General features: G+C 42.6%; 1 protein-coding gene across 2 annotated transcripts in view; it reads right to left on the bottom strand.

Moving 5' to 3' along the window:
- PCSK5 (proprotein convertase subtilisin/kexin type 5) overlaps positions 1 to 22,363 on the bottom strand; it is a 456,955-nt gene that overhangs the window by 42,803 nt on the left and 391,789 nt on the right. For both annotated transcript variants that reach the window (XM_032427639.1, XM_032427640.1), the window contains exons 25-27: positions 5,380 to 5,422; positions 4,256 to 4,392; positions 3,248 to 3,448 (exon numbers count right to left, since the gene is read on the bottom strand). In XM_032427639.1, the coding sequence (XP_032283530.1) occupies positions 3,248 to 3,448; positions 4,256 to 4,392; positions 5,380 to 5,422 (381 nt within the window). The remainder of the gene's footprint in view (positions 1 to 3,247; positions 3,449 to 4,255; positions 4,393 to 5,379; positions 5,423 to 22,363) is intronic.

Genomic DNA, 22,363 nt, shown 5'->3' with positions numbered 1-22,363 from the left:
GTGACTGGCTCTGGGATTCCAGGCTTCCTCAGGCATAGGAATCAAGATCAAAAGACAGGCTAGTGAGAAATTGTTAGGATGTGGTCAAAAAGTTAATTCCCTGTGTCTGCGCTTTGTAGATTAAACTATCATCAGCATATGTAATTAGAGCCTGCTACAAACGCGGTTTTAATCGATGATGGAAATAGGTGGGTAGGGGAAATGTGCAGGAATTATTCTTAGGACTTTCCGGCACTACCAGGGGGAAAACCACTTAAGAAAATCCAAATGATTGGACTCTGAAAAACAAACTGAGGGTTCTAGAGGGGAGGGGGGTGGGAGGATGGGTTAGCCTGGTGATGGGTATTGAGGAGGGCACGTTCTGCATGGAGCACTGGGTGTTATGCACAAACAATGAATCATGGAACACTATATCTAAAACTAATGATGTAATGTATGGGGATTAACATAACAATAAAAAAATTAAAAAAAAAAAAAAAGAAAATCCAAATGATTTAACAGTCATAGAGTAAACTGTTTCCATTCCCAACAATGGTTTCAGGAAAGCAGCCGAACCTGTGGCCTGCCACGCCTGAACGTTTTCACCCACGGTGGCTCGTGATGCCTGAGTCCCTGTGGAAGCCATTAGCAGCCTATTTCACGTTGGGTCTGTTGCTGCCACACAGGGGCATTGGCCTAGGAATCTTCACAGGGTGTTAGTGACTCGGACAGGGGAGCTGGTAGGGATCCGTACTCTGGTGCACGTGATTCTTTGCTGGCAGGAAGAACAGAGTTGAGCCGCCATCTTTGGAGATGAGTTAGTCTTGGTTGGAGGCCTGGCCAGGCATGGTCCAATGTGTAGGGAAATCTCCATCCTTGGACTGGGGCAGGAGGTGATGCCACCGTGTGTGTAATTAACGAAGAATTACAGTCCTCCCATCGTGAGCAGACCCTTTATTAAGAGAGGGGTTTAGCGAAGTCTAGTTGGATTTTTATTTCAAGGCTATTTCCCCAACATGTACTGGCACAGACCGTGGGGGGCGGTTGTAGTCTCTGGATGCAAACAGGATCTGATTGTTTCCTCTGGGAGGTCATGTGGGTGAAGGAGTGGACTGAAGTTTGTCCCATTTTACCTTTCCTATGTGTTTCTGCAACCGTATTGAAAACCACACCACCACCTTGTTGAGAGCACCTAGGCAGCTCTCTTCTTCTAAAATCATTCTGTCCATTGTCTGGGCTCCCACTGAGTTGACCCAGGATGACTGCAACCTGCTTAGCATCATCTTAAAGGGGTGGCTAATTAGTGCCTGTTTTCTGGAAACTTCTGCCCTCCTATTATACCCTCAACCTTGTTGGGGTTTTTTTTGTTTGTTTTTTTGTTTTTGTTTTTTAAGAGTTAGAAGTCAGGGGAAAGATGTAGGCATTTGGCTCAAATACTCCCAGGACTTGATGGAGTGCATTTCCCACTTACTGTCTCCCTCAGTGGTGTCTAAGCTCTGCTGGGGAAGCTGAGCTCCGGCCTCACCTTGCTCAGTGAAGAAAGAGTTTTCCTCACTGTTAATAGTCTGAATGTCTGATTTCCTAGGTCATAGAAAAGTGCAGCCATGGCATTGACTTTGTTGCTTTTGTCCAGCCATGAGAAACATTCTCAACTGCTTCCCAAATCCCTTAGTAGTGCTAACTCCCCAAATGGACTAATTCCTTCCTTTCTTCAAAAACACTATATTTTGATAGTAGAAAATGCAGAGGGGTGGGTGTGGTGCTCTGACAAAGGGGAGCAGTCAAGGCCTGATTTCTGCTTGCAAAGTGCGTAGTCCAGTTGAAAGGGACGTGTAATCATTTGGGGAATCAAATCTGCTCTGACTCTTGGATCCCTGGACCTTTTCATCATCTGGATGCCAGATAAAATACAGATGTTCTGAGCTAGAGACCCAGCACCAGACTATTTTCCTCTTGGCTTGCCCTGCCTCTTAAATGCCTGAATGCCAGACAAGCTCGTTTTCAGCATTTGGGTCCAGCTATAATTCACGGAAGATATCCCAATCTGGATTGAATGATTTTCTTCCCAGCTATGCCTCTGAAATTGGCCCGTGTTCTCCATGGCCTTTGGCTGCTGGGTTTGTGATGGTCTCTGAGCTGCTTTTCCTTTAAGTCACACATGCAACCCTGTCGTGGTGGACGGTCGCCATGGATGTCCCTCGTCAGACCCGGCAAGAGCCTCTCTCCTGCCCGGGATCTATCCCTCGCCCCGGGCCCTTCGAAGACTCATCCTGAGCAGACCTCCACTGCCATTGCACTGAAATGACCTTTTTAACAAATCCTTGCCTTGAAATCAAACGGAGAGCATCTCTTGTTTTCATGAGCGTCTCTGCATAGAATGTGAGTCAGATTTTTCCAGCAGGAAGAGGGTTTGGTTTTTTAACCACCAGAGACACAGAGAGGTCACTGGAGTTTGTAACTACCTTGCAAGGAAGCTCGTGACTGAGGCTTCAATGTGAGGTCAGTACTGAAGACGCAGGTAGGAATGAGCATGCGCAAGCCTTTACTGTTAGATTGCAAACTCCCACACCCTTCCTCCAGCCCCCATCAAAATCCCCACTTTCCCCAACTGCAACTGGAGGGGGACTTTTATTTTACTTGAGAGACAGCACGAGTTGGGGGGAGTGACGGGGAGAGGGAGAGAGAATCTCAAGCAGACTCCCCGCTGAGCATGGAGCTGGACTCCGGGCTCGATCTCACAACGTGGAGAAATCAAGAGTCGGTTGCTTAACTGAGTGAGCCGCCCAGGTGCCCCTGGAGGGGATCTTTTAAAAGGCAAGCTTGGATGATGCTAAGGTCTAATCAGCCAGCCGGAAAGATCAGCTGTCTCAGCTTAAAGTCCAGTACTTTTAGAGCAGGTCTTCCTTGTCCAACTGAAAAAGCCCACCTTTACCAGTCATTTTCCTTTACCTTAGATAGAAGCTATTCTGAAATCTTTGAGAATGGTCATTGGGCCATTCCCCTACATGACTCTCTACCTGATCTGAGGTCTCCTCCTCCCGATAGGAACTCACGGGCCACACCAACCGTAGGCTGCGCTTTGGGTTTCCCTCCAGGTCGGATGACAATGAACCACCGCCTCCTACCCTTTCCCACTCCAAGCTTTGGTTCACTGCCCTGCCTTCATCTCTTTTGGGATATCCCAAAAGCAAGCGTTAAAGGGGGAGGGAGGCAGGCAGGCAGAGAAGGTGGCCAGACACCTGCTTTCTCTGTCTCGGGAGGCACATACCGTTCCAGAATTTGCCTTCCACCTGGGTCTGGGCAGGCTCCGAGCACGTCCCGTGTCGCAGCTGCAGTCCTTCCCGGCAGCTGCCGCACTGATGGTAGCCAGGGCCAGTGCAGGTCACGCAGGCTGGGTGGCAGCGCTCACACTGGCCCAGCTCTGGGTCGCCATAGAAGCCAGGACCACATGTGCTCACGCAAGAGCCACCTGCAGGGGCGCACAGAGAGGGAGCATGAGGGTGGGTCCCCGGCTGGCTTGGTGCGCTATGCGAGGCCGAGTTCTAAACAGGCCGCGGGGAATCTCAGGAACACTCTTTGTTTGAATTTGTTTTTAAAGAAACCAAACTGGCATAAGCTTCTTTCAACCAAGAAACGTGTCTTAAATCCAACATGTCAGTCCTCTCTTAACCAAGCATTTCAGTTTGCTCAAGGGGTGAAGGGGTGAAGAGCACAGAGTAAAGAACTTCAAATTCTCAGGGCCTTGAAAAAGTGCAAATCAAACGAATCTCTGTATAGAAGGACTGGAGATCAGTGTGGGCTGATCCTGCAAACGTTCGAGAGCACTGGGCTGTGAGTCCTTCCACTGGAAGGCTGCTAGCATAGTTCTTCCCTAACCATCTGACCAAAACCAAAGACAAAGGATCTTGTTGATCTTTAACACTGCTCAGGAATATATAGCGTGGGTTAAGTCTCCGGGAAAGAGTCATAGTTCTGAATATTCCAGGTGATTTGTTCTAAGGCATTTATCTTCAGCGTTCCCCCCACCCGCCCCTGTCACTCTTGTTTCCATCAGCTTGGAGATGTTGGAAATGAATGAGTGACATAGGAACTCTGCTTCAGTAGTAAAAGCAGAAGGAAGTAGTCCCGGCTAATGTTTATTTTCAAACCAAATTAAAATCCATCCTTGGAGAAGAGGCACGGGAAGAGTCTGAAGCCAATCAAGCGAGTGCTCTTATTTCTGGGTGGGGCTCTGGAGCCTTGTTCTTCCTTTGCACCACGCGGTTCTCAGGCTTACCCAGGAGAAAGAAGCCTTCTTCACACCAATAGCACTGATGCTGGTCACAACTGCCGCAGTTGGTCTCACACGCTTTGCATTCAGATTCTTCACTGTAGGTCTTCTGAGGACAGGTCTTGTAACAGTGGTGTTCAAACCTAAGAGGGGGAGGAGATGGAGTTTCTTCCACGAGCTATGTTGACGTATTTCTCTTCACCACCATAATTTAATATCCTGACATCTGTCTACACATCATTTTTAACAGGTATAGATATTTAGGTTTCAAGGACAAAAACTTGGTCTATGTGTGCTCACCAAACAAGTCATTAACCACTTCCCTCTGGACCCTGAGGACCCATCATTGGGGCAGCTGTGAAGAGGGTGGGGAGAAGGAAAGGGGTAGCAATATTTATTTATGGAGTACTGATGATGCATTAAGTCCTCATTTCAACCTCCATGCAATTCTCCTATGGTAGCTATAACTTGTCTTTAATTTCTAGATAAGGGAACTGAGTCTCGAGGTAAAATGCTCAAAGTCCCATAGCTAGTTAAAGGCAGGCCTGGGATTTGAACAGACGGTTTGTGTGCTTCTGTCACATGGCAATGGGAAGGGGAGGTGATGTGGAGACCTCCCATCTCTGACTTGTGGAGTTGAATTGGAGAACTTTGGAAGGGATTGTTATCTGTGTTTCATTTAATCTAGTGGTCTGTGTCTCTTCTTACCCAGGGGATGATTCAGAGCTCATAAAGTACCTGGCTTCATCCTGGATTTTCTGACTCCTGTTAAGGACAAGGTCTCCACGCAGACGTTTGGAAATAGCTTGCCTGGGGGCGGGTCTATCGTTAAGGTTTGTCCATGAACAGCAAGGTCTGAATCCTGGTAACCCATGGCAAGATTCCTAGACACCAGTGTCAGGTTGGGTGACTTCCAGGACCAAGAAAAAGAGGGCCTCCTTTGGAGGCAAGAAAACAGCTGGGCTCTTATTGCTAAATCCAAGAATTGTTCTTTAATAGCCTGACAGGGCAGAGTCGCTTCAGGCTGCCCGGCCTCTTTGCTTTAATCACTGGATTTAGGATTAAGTCAGTAATGCTTAAACTGCAGAAAAGTTAGTGCCATGAAAAAAAAGAAAAAAAACCAAACTTACATGTAATACCCCGGAGTGCATGATGTACAGGTTCCTGGATTATCTGGAAGAAAATTATAATAATGAAACATAATAACTACCGAGAGTCCATCATTTGGAAAAATGGGCTCTGGAAAAGTCCTGGCTTGAGACAAATAATCTTTTTGGGATGTTTCATGAAAGGTACTCTCCAGAAATGATATTTGCACAGATTATACCATTTTTAATTAGTAGCACGATGTATGCTGTGGTTTAGCTTTATCAAAGCTAGTAAAATAAGAGTTCTCAGGAATAACGGTTGGCCCTAATTTTCAAGGAAGTAGAGTCCCAAGCTCCTAGGTCTTCAAACTGCAGATTAAGAACCATCCGCATTAAGCACCTCCTGGCCTCTGTGAGGGAAAGGCATCAAGCGTGTCCACACATGCATATTTGGAAGGGGCGGCGGGCTCTCGACTCTGAATGGTAGGTTTTCCATGAGCTACCCCCAATGCCTGCCAATGTGAGGGAGTGTCATCTGGGAGGCTCCTTTGAAATCCGGACAATTATTATTTTTTTTTCCAATACAGTATCTACTTTGTGTTGGGCACGTCACAAATCTCTTGAAGGAATTGTCCTGTTCTCATTAAGTATAATGATTCAATATGTCCCTGTTGGCTCAGAGAAGGACTCTTTCCTACAGCTTTCAGGGGACTTAATGAGAGAGGAAGGGCTTTGAGAATCACTAATTCAGTCTATTTCCCTTCCTCATAACCCTCTTTGAAAGATGCCAATTCCAGATCCAATTATTAAGGGAATTCTATGATTTCCACTGGCCCGTGATTCCCGTGACTCACAGAGTGACCTCCAGCAAAGTTTCTATGGTGCTCCAGTTCTGTTCTTTTCATTCTGATAAGAGATGGAAAAAAATTGCTCCTCTTTAGAATGTTCCTCGTGGTACGTGAAGGTTGTATGTGACCTTTAATTTTATTTAAACAAAATTTTGCCCTTTGAACTTTGTGCACAGCTTTCCTTTCTAATCTACTCTAGGCTCTATTTTGGTTTTCACAAAATCTGCCCCTTGCTCAAATCTTTAGCCAAATGCTCATCCTGGGTTCTCCTAGGGATGTTGCAAGACAACACTACTGTGTATTACACATTATATGGCTGATGCATTACACCAAAAGCTATTGTGGAAACATTTCTATAAGAGGTTCTGCCATTTAACCAGAGATTGACAGAACCTTCTGGAAATAGCCTAGTGATGATGCAGTGGAGAAGGTACTGGCCTGGGAACTGGGCTGTTTCTAGTTTGAAGTTTTAACTCTGGCTTAACTGCCTTGTGAACTTGCATTAAATGTTGCGCTGCTTTCTGGATTCTGATTTCTGTAGGTATAAAATGATCTGGTTGGAGAAAGCGGTTGCTAAGACTTCAAAAGGTAAAAATTCTGCAATGGAGTCTAGCAGGGGTTGGCAATGTATGACCGGCTCTTGGGCCAGATTCAGCCGTGCCCCTTCCATAGGAAGGATGGAACAAGACTCAAGACAGCCAAGGACGTAGCTAGACCCTTCTGCAGGAGGCCATGATATGCTCACAGTAGGGAAATGGTTTTTGTGTCTGTTGTATGGTGACATGGTTTGTTACAGGGTGACCAGACCAGAGCAGGACGGTGAAATGAACCATAAAGCAGGCTAATTACATGATATAAGGAATCTGAAGCTAGAGGTGCCTTGAGAAAGAAAAGCTCACAGAAATTCTTAGAATTTTTGCAGGTGGGGAGGGGTCTTTATGCTTCCGCAATCCATTTTAAGAGGGGTGCAAAGGCCCCGGAGAACACGAGTGGTTCCACTGGGTAAGTATTTCCTGCTACGCGTCTATGTTTGCATCTCTATTCTTTCAGGTCTGTTCCTAAATAAGCTGCTACTACTCAGCTCACAGTTGGGCATCCTACTTTTCCCTGCCCAGCCCCAATGAACATATTTGACTCTGACAGTTTTGCTAATTTGGCAAGGGCTGGGGAAATTCTAATCCTGTTCTCTAATGTTCTGGCCATCCCTCCCATCTAGGAATTTAATGAGTTTGCTCTCTGCTCCTTTAAGCAGGTCATGATGAAAATATTAAACAGAACCAAGCCTCAGAAATGTGCATACCAATGTAATCTTGAGTCTAGGGACCTTTCCAGCCCAGATGCACAGCGAATTTGGTACCTTTACAATAGTTTGCATAAATGAATAATGCATAGAACAGGAAGTATGTCTTAGAACAGCTTATGAATGCCCATTAGTCTTTCTCATTATTACCGGTTATTCTGAAGAATAAGAATTATTTTAAAAAATTTTCCACCCCAGAAGATCCACAAGTCAGACATCAGCTAAATGGATTTAGCTTGACCACTGAGAGGCAGCTGTTACGGGATTAAGGAAAGGTAACAGTCCCAAACCTAGAAGTTGAGTCTAAGTCAAGTTGGCATTTGAATGGTAGGGTAGGAAAGGAGGGTTGGCTTAAGGAGAAAGGTGAATGTTGCTGGCTCTTCCAGTGTGTGTGTGAGTGTGTGTGTGTGTGTGTGTATGTGTGTGTGTTTGGGGGTTAGGGGTAGAAGAGTCCAAACAAGCTAGCATTGTGGACTGTCTCAGAAGGTGGTTTCCAAAGTAGGATGTTTGAATAGCTCTGGTTACTTGGTGTTGTCAAACCTTTGAGCTGAGAGAACATAGTTTGAGGGGACGTGGGGCAAGTTCAGTCAGAATTCAGAGAGAGCCTCGCGCATTTGGAAAAAAAGAAAAAAAAAAGCCTTCGGAAACAGTTCCTGGCTTCCACCTGTTCACATCCCCACTAAGGAGAATGTATGAGCAGATGCCTTGTCAAAATGGGGGTACAGCCTGCCTTTCTTGAGAAAACTCCTATTGTCTCCTATCTATGGGGTGGGATGGGCAGGACTATGGTGCCCCCTCTTTCTGGAGAGGTCTTCGTGATCCTGTGTGTCACTTTCCCATGGTTTCCTTAGTTTTATCAGTGCTGGGGCTCATGGGAAACTCCCTCTTCTCATGGAGGTGTTGACTGCTGCCTTCAACCTCACCTTCAGTGGTCAACGTACATCCTCTGCCATGTTATTGTGTTCTTAGTAATACCTATAGCCTTCACCATTGCATACGGATGGATCAGGGCCACATTAGGAGTTATGGCCATCTAACTTACAAAATGCATCGGGAAAGGGATATTTTAAACTTGAAATGGAATCGAATTTTCAAAATGTGCAGAGAACAAGAATTTGTTGTTTATGGTTTACATAAACTTGGAGTCACACAATTAAAGATATGTATAAGCTAAAATGACTCTAATTTGCTTTTTCTAAAATCTTACTGTACATTTCTTTTTCATTGAAGGAGACAAAAGACTTGGTTTTTTAAAGAATAGCCTTTATCATATAATATCTAGATAGGCCAGAATTAGCCAGGGATCAGCTATGTTGTTGAGGCCGAATCGCCTCTTTGCAAAACCAGGGGGAAAAGTTGATGTCAGGGTGGTATGTCTTTCAAGATTCATTTTCAGGGGGCACCTGGGTGGCTCAGTTGTTAAGCATCTGCCTTCAGCTCAGGTCATGATCCCAGGGTCCTGGGATCGAGCCCCGCATCGGGCTCCCTCCTCCGAGGGAAGCCTGCTTCTTCCTCTCCCTGCCGCTCCCCCTGCTTGTGTTCCCTCTCTCGGTGTGTCTCTCTCTGTCAAATAAATAAATAAAATCTTTACAAAAAGATTCATTTTCAGGCTTCTAGAACTTTCATCCACACCCCAGGCCTCCCTCTACCACTGCCTATTGAAACTGATCTGTTCCATAGTCCTTTACTGCACAGATCTACTAGTTAGGGATGCTAGACTAATGGGCAGGTTAAAATTAAGTTCTTGGGAGGCTTCTAGGTTTTCCCCTACCTCAGTCCTTCCTCAGGTGTCCTAGACTCATTAGGCTCCCTTTGCTTTGACCTCTTAGGCCACATCTGTAAGTGTTCCACAAAGCGGCACCTGCCTTATTGTAATTCATCACGCCCTGGATGCTGGCTTTTTCCACAACTTCAACCTTTTGGCTCTATTACCTTCCCAGTTCCAATCACCTATATTCTAGGTTTGACCAAACTTGGGGCAATGTTTGCCTTCCCAGTGCTTCCCACACTTAGGCAGAGTATGGACCAAACTGATGCTTCGCCCCTTCTTCATAGGTTTCTAGCCCCAAATACTCTATAAGCTCCCTAATTACAGAATCTAAAGTAGTAATGTCCATACTGTTTTGATTGATCACCCTATTGGTTTAAAACTTTAGCATGTGCCTGCGATGCATATATATGTGTGTGAATTATTTATGTGTGCTAGTGCATGAATGTTTTACATTTTTAAAAATATATAGTGGAAAGATAAAGTAGAAAATTTAATAATAAAATGATTGCAAATACAAGTTCTATCTTTTTCTGTGGGCCAGTGGGTTGTCTTGCATACTTCTCTTTGGAGATGAGGGACTTGGGCCATATCTAACAGAATGCCAACTCTGAGGTTATAAATTCATATACTAGCTTTCCAAAAATATGTTTTACATTCGATTGCTTAAAGTTGTAACTGGAAGGAATGGTTCTCTGATGGGCTCACACATCTGTATGTATATAAGGACTTTCTATACCTGGCTTCTAGCCTTTCCATATTTATAGACAAACTCTATAATTCTAATTAACTTGTTCACCTAGCATTTTGGGAGTTGGGAAATAAGTTGAAAATATAGATATAAATGAACGCGTTGGAATGGTATGACTAGATTCCATTTTTCTCATCCTTCTATAACTTTGACCCTCTATAACTTTAGTATGTTAATGTGTTCCCCAGAGAAAACTTTCTAGATTGGAATAACCAGTGATTATGTCCCTATGAAAGACAATGTGAAAGTTCATCTGCTGAGAAGAGGTTTAAAAAGTATGGTACATTTATACATTAAAATTTTGTTTCTTAAGAATATTTAATGACATGACATTTTCATGATAGGCTATGTGAATAGGGAAGGTAATCCATATCTAGATATGTATGTATTATATATGCATATCGATCTGTGTGTACAGAGATGACTATCAAAAATCAGAAGAAAAAGCTAAAATGTTAACAGGAGTTATTTCTGATTTTATTTATGTGTATCTATACATGTTTCTATATTAATAAATATGTGCTATGGACTTAGAAAAAAAATTCTATTAAGGAAAGAATGTGCGTGCTCAGGTTATGAGCTCCAGGGGTCATTTATGCCACATGTCTGCAACAGTCTTCTCCACAGACCCCTCTCCCCAGAGAACTAGTCTTTTGGTCACACTCTTCATTTTCTGTCACTTTTCTGCACACTTCTGTTTTTCCATCTTTCCATTTTGTTTCTTAGCAATTCCTAATTCTCCATCACCAGGACAAGACCGATCTTCCATGGGGTTCGGTTAAAACCATGGCAGATGTTTACACAAACTCCTTTTTAAAAATTCACTTTTAATTTGAAATATTTTTCTGATAGGATTCCATAAAGGAGGCAGATTACTAGGAAATGGGGTTATTCTTGGCTCGGCCTCAAGACTTGCCAACTGGATGAGGCACTGTCATTGGGCCAAGCGTTCTCAAGCAATTCTCTTTATAAGCACCTGCGGCCTTGCTGGAACCTCAGCAGTGTCCATCCCCTATTGAGATGCACTACTCCCTTTGAGGGGAGAGACAATATTACAAGCAGCCAGTACTTAAATTGTTTTGGGAGTTAATTAAGCACGTTGTCAATAATGCATATTCTCCCAGAGTAAATATGTACTTAGTTATTGGATGATGCTGTACGAATCTGTAAGAGAGGCACTGACATTCTTCATTCCACACAAAAATAAGGACTGGGTAAGAGATTTATATACCCACAGAGTGCAACTAATTACAAGCCCCAAATAGCATTAAAAAGTATGTAATTCAGATAGGCCTTGTACTCAGAATTGCTTCAAATAATTAACACTAGCATACAAAATGGACCCTTTCACCTGCTTTGCCAAAACAGAAGATTTTTCTGGGAAGTTCAGTGGTGCTGGGATACAAAGTACTTGGTTAGGGGGCCTGTTGACGATTTTCAATCCTTTTGTCCTCACTGGTGTCCAGGGACAATGAATAAATATTTGAATTGGCAATAATGTAAATAGTACAGCTGACAATGGGGCACAACCCCCTGGAGGGACACAGTAGTAGAGAGACCAGAATAAATAATCTAAATCATTGTCTACAAATGTTGGCTAAAAGAGGACTCAGTTCTCTATTGGACTCTGGTCTTTACCAAGTCCTCTGGTTCCAACAATAGGATATCCTAATAGGCAAGCTGTTTCTGGATTCCCATTCTTCTCTCAACCAACTAATAGGTGAAAGTGATGGATAAATATACACAGCTGAGTGTCTATGAGGATTACCCACTACAGCCGTTTGTTCACTCATTCCTTCATTCTGGAGCTTACATTTTGGAGAATAGACAATAAAAGAAAAATTAGATAATTATTATAATGCAAATAAGATGTAAATCTTCAATGAATGCATGAAACAGCTACTAAAATGCAAGCTCCGTGAAGACGGGTGGTTTTGTTTTGTTTTCCTGTACCTCGGTACCATGAGTATTGTCTTGCACATAGCAGAAGCTCCAAAAATATGCGTGAATGAAGAAGAAAAACATGTAAATAAGTACAGAGATTCAGATAAAGGGTCAGAGAGTGATGAGATTAGAATGGAGATGAGAGGTCTTAATTTAGATAGGCTTGTTGGGGACAGAACCTTTCAGGAATTGACCTTTGGAGATGGGAATGGTAACAAGGAGATAGCCATGTGGGTTCTGAGGGCAGTGTTTCAGAGGCTAAGAAAACTTCATCTGTTCAAGGAACATGGAGAAGGTCAGTGGGGCTACAGTGGATAAAGAGAGGGAGAGAGTCAGGAGATGAGGCCAAGGTCATAGGATCAGATCAAATATCATTTTACACGCCAGGCTTAAGAGGTTTGCATTCAATCTAAAAGTAATGAGGAACCATCAAAGCTTTATAAAAAATATCCAATGTGATCTGAATATCTTAAAATGATCATTGTGGGTGCTACACGGAAAATGACTTCTTTAACTGTGGAAATGGTTATATCCCTTAAATCTTGCAAAACCTGGATTCCATGTAACACATTTGAGAAACACTGGTTTAAGGAATATACTGCAGGAGAAATGGTTGGGCATAAACTCAGACTACGGCTTCAGTAATGAAAAATCAGATTGGAGAGAACCTAAAAAGATAAAAATTGAGAAGATCAGATGATATGATGTGGGAGGTGAGGAAGTGGGATGGTTCCCTGGCTTGAGTACTTGGGTGGATAGAAAGGAGGAACATTCAACAGGGGGATGGACGTAGGAGCAATAAGCAAATACTTAACTGATCCTGTATGATAGTCCATACACTGCTTTGGTGATTATAAAGATATATACAGACAAGAAAGGCAATCCCTACCCTCAAGGAATTTGATGAGGAGACAGTAATTAGCAAAGCTGATTAGAGAAGAAACCACAATGTGGCAAAATATAGAATAGATAAACCTCTAATCTAGTATACCACAGAAATATTTGCTTAGGGCTTGAAAGAAACCAACTTATGATTCTCTTTCTCTCTTACCACTTAATTAGCCTTTATCTCTCTTTTTGAATAGAAAAATTTGGAGCATTTTCATTATAGTTAGGGTTGCCAGACAAAATACGAGACTGAAATGGGAACCGAAGGACTACAGTTTCAGTGTAAGGATGAATGAAAAATAAAACTGTCAGGAGAAGGGGACAACAAAAAACATCATCCCACTCTTAGCCTTGGCATTGGGTAGATTAAAAAGCAACAACAAAACCGCCTCTGAGAACGTGTAACTATAAGCTGGATCTCACCTAAGTTATCTGAATTCATATTATCTGTGTTGGGAACATCTCAAAAGGAAAATTCAATTTAAAATAGTCCTAAGTAGATAGCATCCCAAGGCAATTGGTAGAAGCAAATGCAAATCCTCTCTAGGGAAATGTAATCTTGGGGCACCTGGGTGGCTCAGTTGTTAAGTGTCTGCCTTCGGCTCAGGTCATGATCCCAGGGTCCTGGGATCGAGCCCCGCATCGGGCTCCCTGCTCAGCGGGAAGCCTGCTTCTCCCTCTCCCCTCCCCCTGCTTGTGTTCCCTCTCTCACTCTGTCTCTCTCTGTCAAATAAATAAAGACGATCTTTGAAAAAAAAATGTAATCTTAACTTAGATCACCAAGTGTTCTCACAGGTAAATTTTCAAGGAAATTTGTCACAGTTTAAAAACAAGGAAATTAGGCACTCTGAGAGAAAGTTGGCAGAAATAACAGACATCAGAATCAGACCCACAGAGACCACTGATCTTGAAATGATCTGATACAGAATATAAAAACAAGTGTTTAATATTTTTTTAAAGATTTTATTTATTTATTTGAGATAGAGAGCAAAAGAGAAAGCATGAGAGGGGGGCAGAGGGAGAGGGAGAAGCAGGCTCCCCACTGAGCAGGGAGCCCGAGGCCGGACTTGATCCCAGGACCCTGGGATCAAGACCTGAGCTGAAGGCAGATGCTTAACTGACTGAGCCACCCAGGCACCTCTAAAGGTTTAATATTTTTTAAAGAAATAAAAGAACATCTTGAAAATAGAAAAGTAACCAGTTTGGAAAAGAAGCAAATATAACCTTTATAAGTGGAAGACATAAAAATTCAAAATTAAAACTGAATGGATATATTAAACCATAGATTATGCATAGCAGGAGAATCAGTGATCTCAAAGATAGATACAAAGAAAAGATAGAAAATCAGAGGGACAAAAAGGTAGAAAACAGGAAAGAGCAGTAAGAGACAAGGAGGTTAGGATGAGAAGATTTAATATATGTCAAAGTTCCAAAAAGAAATAATATAATGGGGAAGAGGTGGTAAAAAAAAAAAAAAGGAATGCCTGAGAATTTTCCAGAATTGTTAAAAGATACCAATCATTAGTCCCAAGAACTAACCATATGTATTATTAAACATACATTAAACGTATATAAGCATAAACATATATTATTATTTTTTAATCTACAAGAAGATCCATCATAGTGAAATTGCAGAATAACCAAGAAAACAGCTCTTAGTCTATGGAGAAGGATAAAGAGACACAGTCATAGTCTGTAAGAAGAAGGAAAATACTATGAGAAGAGGACTTGGAAATTTGGTGTATGAAACAGCATCAGTCATTTCAAAAAGACACTAACACAGTGGCAGAAAGTTCTTCAAAATTCTGAGGAAAGACCTGAAATAATAAAATATAAGAGCCAGAAGGGAATTTAGACTTAGGCTCAGCTCAGATGTCATAAGAATATGAAGAATTTTTAAAAAGATTTTATTATTTATTTGAGAGAGCGAGAGAGAGCACAAGTGTTGGGGAAGGGACAGAGGGAGAGGGAGAAGCAGACTCCCCGCTGAACAGGAAGCCCAATGTGGGGCTCAATCCCAGGACCCTGGGATCATGACCTGAGCCGAAGGGAGATGCTTAACCGACTGAGCCACCCAGTCATCCCTGTTTGTTTCTTTTGAGTCCTGTAGTTCTTCTGAAAAAATCAGTGTTTTCTTGTTTTGTTTTGTTTTGTTTGAGCTTCTGATAAGCTTTGTGCTGCTGCTGCAGCTATGGTCAAGTTGGGGTTTGGTAAATGGTGAATGATCTGCCATAGTCAGAAAATATATCTTACTCATCTCAGCAGCCCTAGTGCTATGTGTTATGCTCTCGTGTTATGGTTTCTTTCACAAATATATTTTCAGTCCTACTATTCACTAGGGCTAAAGTGATGACTAATTCCTAGTACAGTAGGGAGCTTGGGGTGTAGGGAGGAATGCAGCAAGGAAAAGTATATTGCCATGAAAGCTATGTAGTGTTACTAAAGGGATTTTGAACAATTGACTAAGAAGAAATAGGGTGATACCTAAACCGGGGTATGTGTGTTTTGTGGGGAGGGGAATGCGATTGCAGAATGATTCCTTAAGGAAGTGAAGGCTCAGTGAACTTGAAAAATGAATTTGAGGGAGAGACAGTAGAATTCTTTCTATGTGGAAAGACCTGAAGGCAGAGAGAGCTAAATCTACGGAGATGATTCCTCTAGTAAAAGGGCTCATGAGATACCCCCTTGAAGAAATTACAGAGGGAGAGGCAAGATCTTGTCAGAATACAGCATGGTTGCCCTCACCTTAAAAACACACAGGATTTTAAATAAAAGAATAGGAAAATTACAAAATGGATTACCAAGAGTTTAGGGTAGCTAGAGTAATGAGGAAGCAAGAAGAAACAGGGAAGGGAAGACAGAAGAGATAAGAGCCTGGGTCATGAAGAAGCTTCTATGTCATGCTTGGGAGAACAGACCTTGTCCAGAGCCATGGGAAATCACTTTAGATTTGTAGATGGTTGTAAATGATCAGGTTTAAATTTTAGAAAGAACATGGTTATTGTGGCATAGAGAATGGGTTTTAAGAGTGAAAGAGAAGAAGGAGGAGGAGGAGATCAGTGAGAAGATGAGATCAGTGAGAAGATGATTGCATTATCCAGGTGAGCTATGTGGGTGGCCTCAAGTATAGTAGTGGAGATGGGTCAAAGTGGACAGAGTGAAAAATATGTGGGAAGTGGAAATGACTTGGTGACTGTTGTGGGTTGAGTTATGTCCCCCAAAACCATATGTTCAAGTCCTAACCTCTGGGACCCATGAATGTGACCTTACCTGGAAATAGGGTCTTTGCAGGAATATTGGGGGGAGGGGGTTAAATCCAATGACTGATGTCCATAGAAACTCACATGAAGACAGACACATACACACAGAAGGAAGATGGTAATGAGACCATCAAGACAGAGATTGGAGTGTTGCAGCTGCCAGCCAAGGAATGCCAGGGCTTGTTGGCAACCACCAGAAGCTAGGGAGAGGTGAGGAAGGATCTTCCCTCAGAGCCTCCAGAAGCAATCATTCCTGCTGACTCCTTGATTTTGGATTTCGAGAACACCGAGAAATAGATACATGTTTATTGTTTTAAGCCACTTTGGGGTACTTTGTTACAGCAGCCTTCAGAAACTAATACAGTGATACAACAAGTATTTACAAACAGCATTTTCCCCTGTGTTTCTGTTTGGATCCTTGAAATATTGGGAAGATAGCTACTCGTCCTTTCTCATTCACGTATTTCGGGATTCTGGAAATCAAGATGGCGGAGGAATAGGAGACCTTAGTTTCATCTGGTCCCAGGAACTCAGCTACATAGCCATCTCATTCACCTACTTCTTTTTAATGGAAAGAGGGTTGCTTTATCCTCTATGATTCGTGAATTTGAGAGAAGGAACTTGGCGTGCCTGGGTGAGACGGCAAGTTTGATGCAGGGCAGGGAGGGTTAGGAAGCTTACTGGTCATAGATCTAATTCACCATTTTAGCTTCATAAGTACTCAAGTTGATACTTTGATCTTTTTCTGTATGTGCCACCCCACTGCCTCCTTCCCCAGTCTTAGTGCTCATTGGTTCTCGGTCTTGGAAAGAGTTATTTTTGACAAAGCCCAGAGAGAGAGAGAGAGGGAGAAATGGAGTTTCCTAGAATTTTGGCTCGAGCAGCTGAATGGTGCTGTATTCTGAGCCATATCACTCAGGAGTTGGGGCTGTTGAGGACACAGGTGGGAGATGACATCATGTAGCATATGCTTGCTGAATGGACGGTGGCCCAACTTCCTCATGTTAAGGATGAGTAAGCTGAGCCCCAAGGGACCTCAGTCCCTTGTCCACGGTCCTACAGAACAAATGCAGATTTGGAAACTTCCATTCCTAGGAACTCCAAATAATTTCTGTCTCCTCCACACTGCCTCTACTTAAGATTACATATCCTTGCATAAAAATATTTATACACCCACTCTAAAAGACCATATTATGCAGTCTTACCATGCTACTCAAGACCATTGACCTCTCTACTGGTTAGCAAAAGCCCCCATCACATCATCAGCTAGACTGTCCAGGTCACGGGCCTTGGGACACTTAGCTGGGCTTTGCACCAACCATTTACCCAAATCATTCAATTAAGAGCCTTCCACCTCCTACAGAAGGGGTCCCCAGAATATTTGATCATTACAGTTTTCATTTCAAGACCTTGCTTGGAATCTCCAATCTACTCAGGATATTCTGCCAAAGTTGAACAGCCTGGAGCAAAACAGAACAATCCTTTGGATCCTGAAATAAGTGTCCGGGGCAGCGGGAGCCAAGCTGGAGAAGGCAAAGGGACTGGGCGTGCAGTCCCACCGAAGTCATATTTTTTATTACTTCTCCATTTAGACAACAAGAGAAGGTTACAGAAACCCTAACCTTTCATTTCCTGACTCTGCTTAGGTGCATTTCACATTCTCAGCATCCATGGAAACTCCAACGAAACGTATTGTTAGAAAAAAGAAAACCAAGACAACATACATTTGTCTCCCTTGCTGCCTAAACAGAAACAAAACTGCTGAAAAACAATTTATTCTCCAACAGACATATTTTCTGGTCATTACTTTTTTGCCCAAATTGCTGGTTTGTGTAAGCAAACTCAGGCTTGTGTAAGCAAGTCCTGTTATCTGGGGAAACAAACAGCACCATCTTCTGTGATATGCTCTTACAGGGGGGGAAAAAGGAGCCTCTTACATTTTTAAAAAAGATATTTTAAAAGACTCTGCCTATTCATCATCAGGAATATTTTAAAGAAGGGATGTTTCCTTTTGTGTATCTTCAAGTTGCTATGGTAACTGGATCACTTTTTACTCATTAATCAGGAGGCACCAACCAGAGAATCTCTCCTTCCCCCTAGATTTGGAGCCTTTGCCTCTGATTCTACCTTTTTAAAACTTCACAGATTTTGGAAATCCTTGTCTTCAAAAATGTTTCACTTGATCTGAGAGTTTTGCCGTGTTTAGTGCTTTCCTCACTGCTATACGTTTTCTCTCTTGTGTGATCTGATGGCTTCTGTGGACCACGAGGTGTGTTTCGATCGCTCCTTTCTCTGTACTTCTGTGCTTTTCCTTCTAACAGCTATGGGGGGGGGGGGGTTGCTGAGTCTCCAGAGTCAGGTGGTAGATTCTACAGAACCTTTCTGCTTCCTCTTCCTTACACATAACCATTGGCCGGAAGGGCTTCTTTACAGTTAAAAATTGCCTTTTGTTTCCTTTACTCATTCTTTCTAAGCTCCTTCTCCTCCTCAAAAGTCAGCAGTCCCATCTGGATGTTCATTAGTAATACTTGAAGCTGCTGAAACAGTGATGAGTGATGAGCACAATTTGTAATCATTTGATGGCCTGAGGAACCCAGTGACCATCTTTCCTGGGGTCCATACGCCCTTCTGAATGCTTGGTTTGCATGCCAATTGTTGGATGACTCCAAACATCATATAAAATAAGAAAGAAGGACCTGGTAGGTCTTTAGCCTGTAGGCCAGAAGTTGCTAACTAGTTTGCAGAAATGTTTTGTTGGCGAGCACAACGTTGACCTGTACTCTGTTCAAAGAAGTCAAAAGACTTCTCATGAAAGTCTGGATACTCAGGGTTCTGATTGCAACACTTGATGGGCTGAGCTGCAAATGGCTCCTAGGTGGGAATCTGCTGTGGGCTTGAGTCCCTGGCTGGCTCCCCTGATTCTGGCACCAGTAGGTATTTGAATTAGGACCCTTGATTTTGTTCAATTTCTACCTACTCCCCAATTTTTTTTTTATTTTATTTTTTTTTACAGATTTTGAGATCTAGAGTTTTCAGGATTTGACCAAAACCAAAAGATCATTAGTGGTAGCTTGAAAACTAAATCCAAATTTACTGACCGCTAGCCTGGTGTTTTAAGTTCTTTGAAGATCAAAACCAGGTGTTATAATTTCTTTGTCTCCTACAGAATGGAGTACACACTCAGTACTCAGGAAATATGTTTTCAACTATGACCCAGAACTGGACAGATGCCACGCAGGTAAATGTCACAGCAACTTCCGTCACTAAGCTTTTTGAAAAACACTCTGTGTGTTACTTTGAATAAGAAGGGCATTATTTTTCAGGGATAGAGAAACACATTGCCAGGTGCAGGGTGTGTGTATGTGTGGGATGGGATGGGCAAGAAGAAGGGAGAGACCCTCGGAGCACATTCTCCAAAAGTAGCAGATTTTCAAGATGCTTCAAATGGAGTAGGTTGATCTGAGGGTGAGAAATTAAGAGCAAGATGAAAGAATGTTAGAAGCAGTACTATGAGCCCAACACTGATTTATCTAGAAGGTAATGAAACATTAGAAATATTTGTATGTTCTTTGCCTCCCCCCCCACCAATTAATAACCGGCACATGTCCTGGTCTCCAGCACAAAGGGAGTCTATCCACCCCTCCAGTCCCATGTTAGAACAGTGCTATGTCTATGGTGTAAGCATGTGTGTGTGTGTGTGTGTGTGTGTGTACCCACAAGCGTGTATGTAGGTTTTGTGAGGGTTGGCAATAAATTACTGAGCGAAAAGGTAATCCTCTTCAAATTTTTGAGAACCCTTTCTCCTGGTAGCCATTCCCAAAGAGAACAAAAATTAATAAACAAATCCTGGTTGTTTGGATGCTGCTGGAGAGAAAGCGAAAAGTTGGCCATAAAAGAGAACTCAGGCTGTGGTAATACTTAATCTAAACGATTCATGGGGAAATGAAGCCATTATCATAATAAAAATAAAAGCTTGGCACCTGCCAATGAAGCAGGCCACCACTGAGGCATTATGTCTTGGGGGTTGGGGCTTGCAGGGCTAGAAACGCTCTACCGTGGCACCGACAATGGCCTTCACACAGGAGCTTTGTGATGGCAGAAAAAAAGATTCCACAGAATAGCCCAACACCCAGTCCCTGCAAAGCCAAGCTCTTCTTCCTAATGAACCTCATGTGACCACTCGAACAGCATTCCAGTGGCACTTAGGTCTGAAAACAAGAGAGATTTCACAGGATGATTAAGTCTACACAATAACAAAGTAAAAAGCAGGTTGACGATTATCCACCAAATTTGGGGAGAGCCCTGTCCCACCATGAAATAACTTTGATTGGCTGTGTATCTAGTCTGATTCTTTGGATAATTGCTGGCTCTGTCTTTCATATATTATGGGCCCGATTGTTCAGCAAGACTCCTCTATTTTTCTTCTCCATGGCATAGGAACACCCAAGGACTGGTTTGCGGGGTCCACTTAGAATAAGAGCTCTATTTCGTCAGGCTGACCGCATTGCGGTCAGCTGAGATTCCTCTCTGAGACACTCCAGAGATTCTGTCTCCAAGGCCATTGTTCTTCCTGTCATTTCGCAGCCCTGCAGGGGCCCTCCATTCATATTGGCAGGTGATAAGCTATTTTCAAGGCATGGGTAATCATCGCAATTCAGCATTTTTCTTTATTAGCCCCCACTGAATGGAGAAAGTGCACGGAAGCTGCTCATCTGTGTTGTTTCTTTTCTCTAGGTTTAGAGCTTTTATGCTCCAGATGGGCTATGTTGTTAAGTCCAAAGGGATTCAATGAAAGAGCGTCTCCCAATTTTTCTAATGGTCACCAATTACACGGATGAGCATGCTCAGCGTTTCTTTCTTCACCGTGAGAGAAGCCACCAACCTTGTAGAAGAGCCACGGTCATTTTCATTCCTGGTTCTTGAGACACTATTGAGACATTACCAAATGCTAGATGCACACATGGGTGCCTAAGTGCGGGAGCGTTCATTGCGGGTGATGAGGCAGTTTTCCCAAGCACTGATACATTTTGGGAATCTCTAGCATTTTCTAAACATTTTGGCACTGATGGTAGGGGAACTGGCCTGACTACAGAAAGCTCAAAGGCTCACATACTTGGGTTAGGTGAATAGAGGAGAACAGAATTCAGTTTCTACAAAAATGTTGTGCTTTACCAACCCTGTAAAAGGTGGAACGGCTTATTTGCAACGAGAATGAAATAGGCACACATTTAGGAACATTCAGACACACCTGTGATTTACACAAGCCACCGCGATCCCTCCTTTGGACCCATTATTGTCAATTATGTCTACATGTAAGTACGTGCAATTACTTTTGACAATGGACCATTTACTTCATTCATCTAACATTTTTGCTGACAGCCTTGCCACCCAGTTTGGGGAAACATGTTTATTGGGTCTACGATATGAATATTTCTCTGCACTAAGCTAGCGTTCCATGGTCTCTGAACCATCACATCTTAAGGTAGTGGATTATTTGAAAATTGTACTTTCTTTGACCAGGAGTTACATTTAATCCGCCTAAAGGGAGGCTTGAGGAAATTTTCTGTCTTAGGCTAATTTTGGAAGCTATGCATTTGAAACGTCTGAAAAAACAGGCAGTCATAGTAAGAGAGGTTCAGCTGGAATGACAAATCAGAAGAAAATGTGGCTTGAATGGGCACTATGTGTTAATGATTCCTTCTCTTTACTGGACAGCAAACTTGACTGGTTTCTCTTTTATCACTTTATTTGATGATAACTTCAAGCTTAAGGAAAAGTTGGAAGAATAAAATCTTTTACCCTTATTCACATTCACCAATTAACTTTTCATCCCATTTGCTGTATCATTTGCTCGCTTGCTCTCACTCTGCCTATGTTTTTTATTTGTTTATTTTCTGAATCATTGAAAGTCAGATGCATACATTGTGGCTCTTTCCCCCTGAATATTTCAGTGCCTATTTCCCAAGAATAAGAACATTCTCTTGTATAACCACAGTGCAGCCATCAACTTCCAGAAATTTAAGGTTAATAAATACATGTATGTAATCTGCTGTCTATATTCCATTTTTGTTTTTCAATTGGCCCACTTCTAGGATCGCATATTGCATTTAGTCCCTTTGTCTGTTTAGTCTTCTTTAATCTGGAACGACTCCTTGGCTCGTCTTTGTCTTTTGTGACACTGACATTTTAAAAAGGCAACATGTCCTTTTTTTTTTATAGCATGTTTCTCCTTTGGCATTTGCTTGATATTTCCTCCTGTTTACACCC

The sequence above is a fragment of the Phoca vitulina genome, unplaced genomic scaffold, assembly GCF_004348235.1.
Source record: "Phoca vitulina isolate PV1807 unplaced genomic scaffold, GSC_HSeal_1.0 scaffold37, whole genome shotgun sequence".
Classification (NCBI taxonomy): domain Eukaryota; kingdom Metazoa; phylum Chordata; class Mammalia; order Carnivora; family Phocidae; genus Phoca; species Phoca vitulina.
The sequence above is the reverse complement of the archived record's forward strand: the minus strand, read 5'-3'. Positions and strand labels throughout refer to the sequence as shown.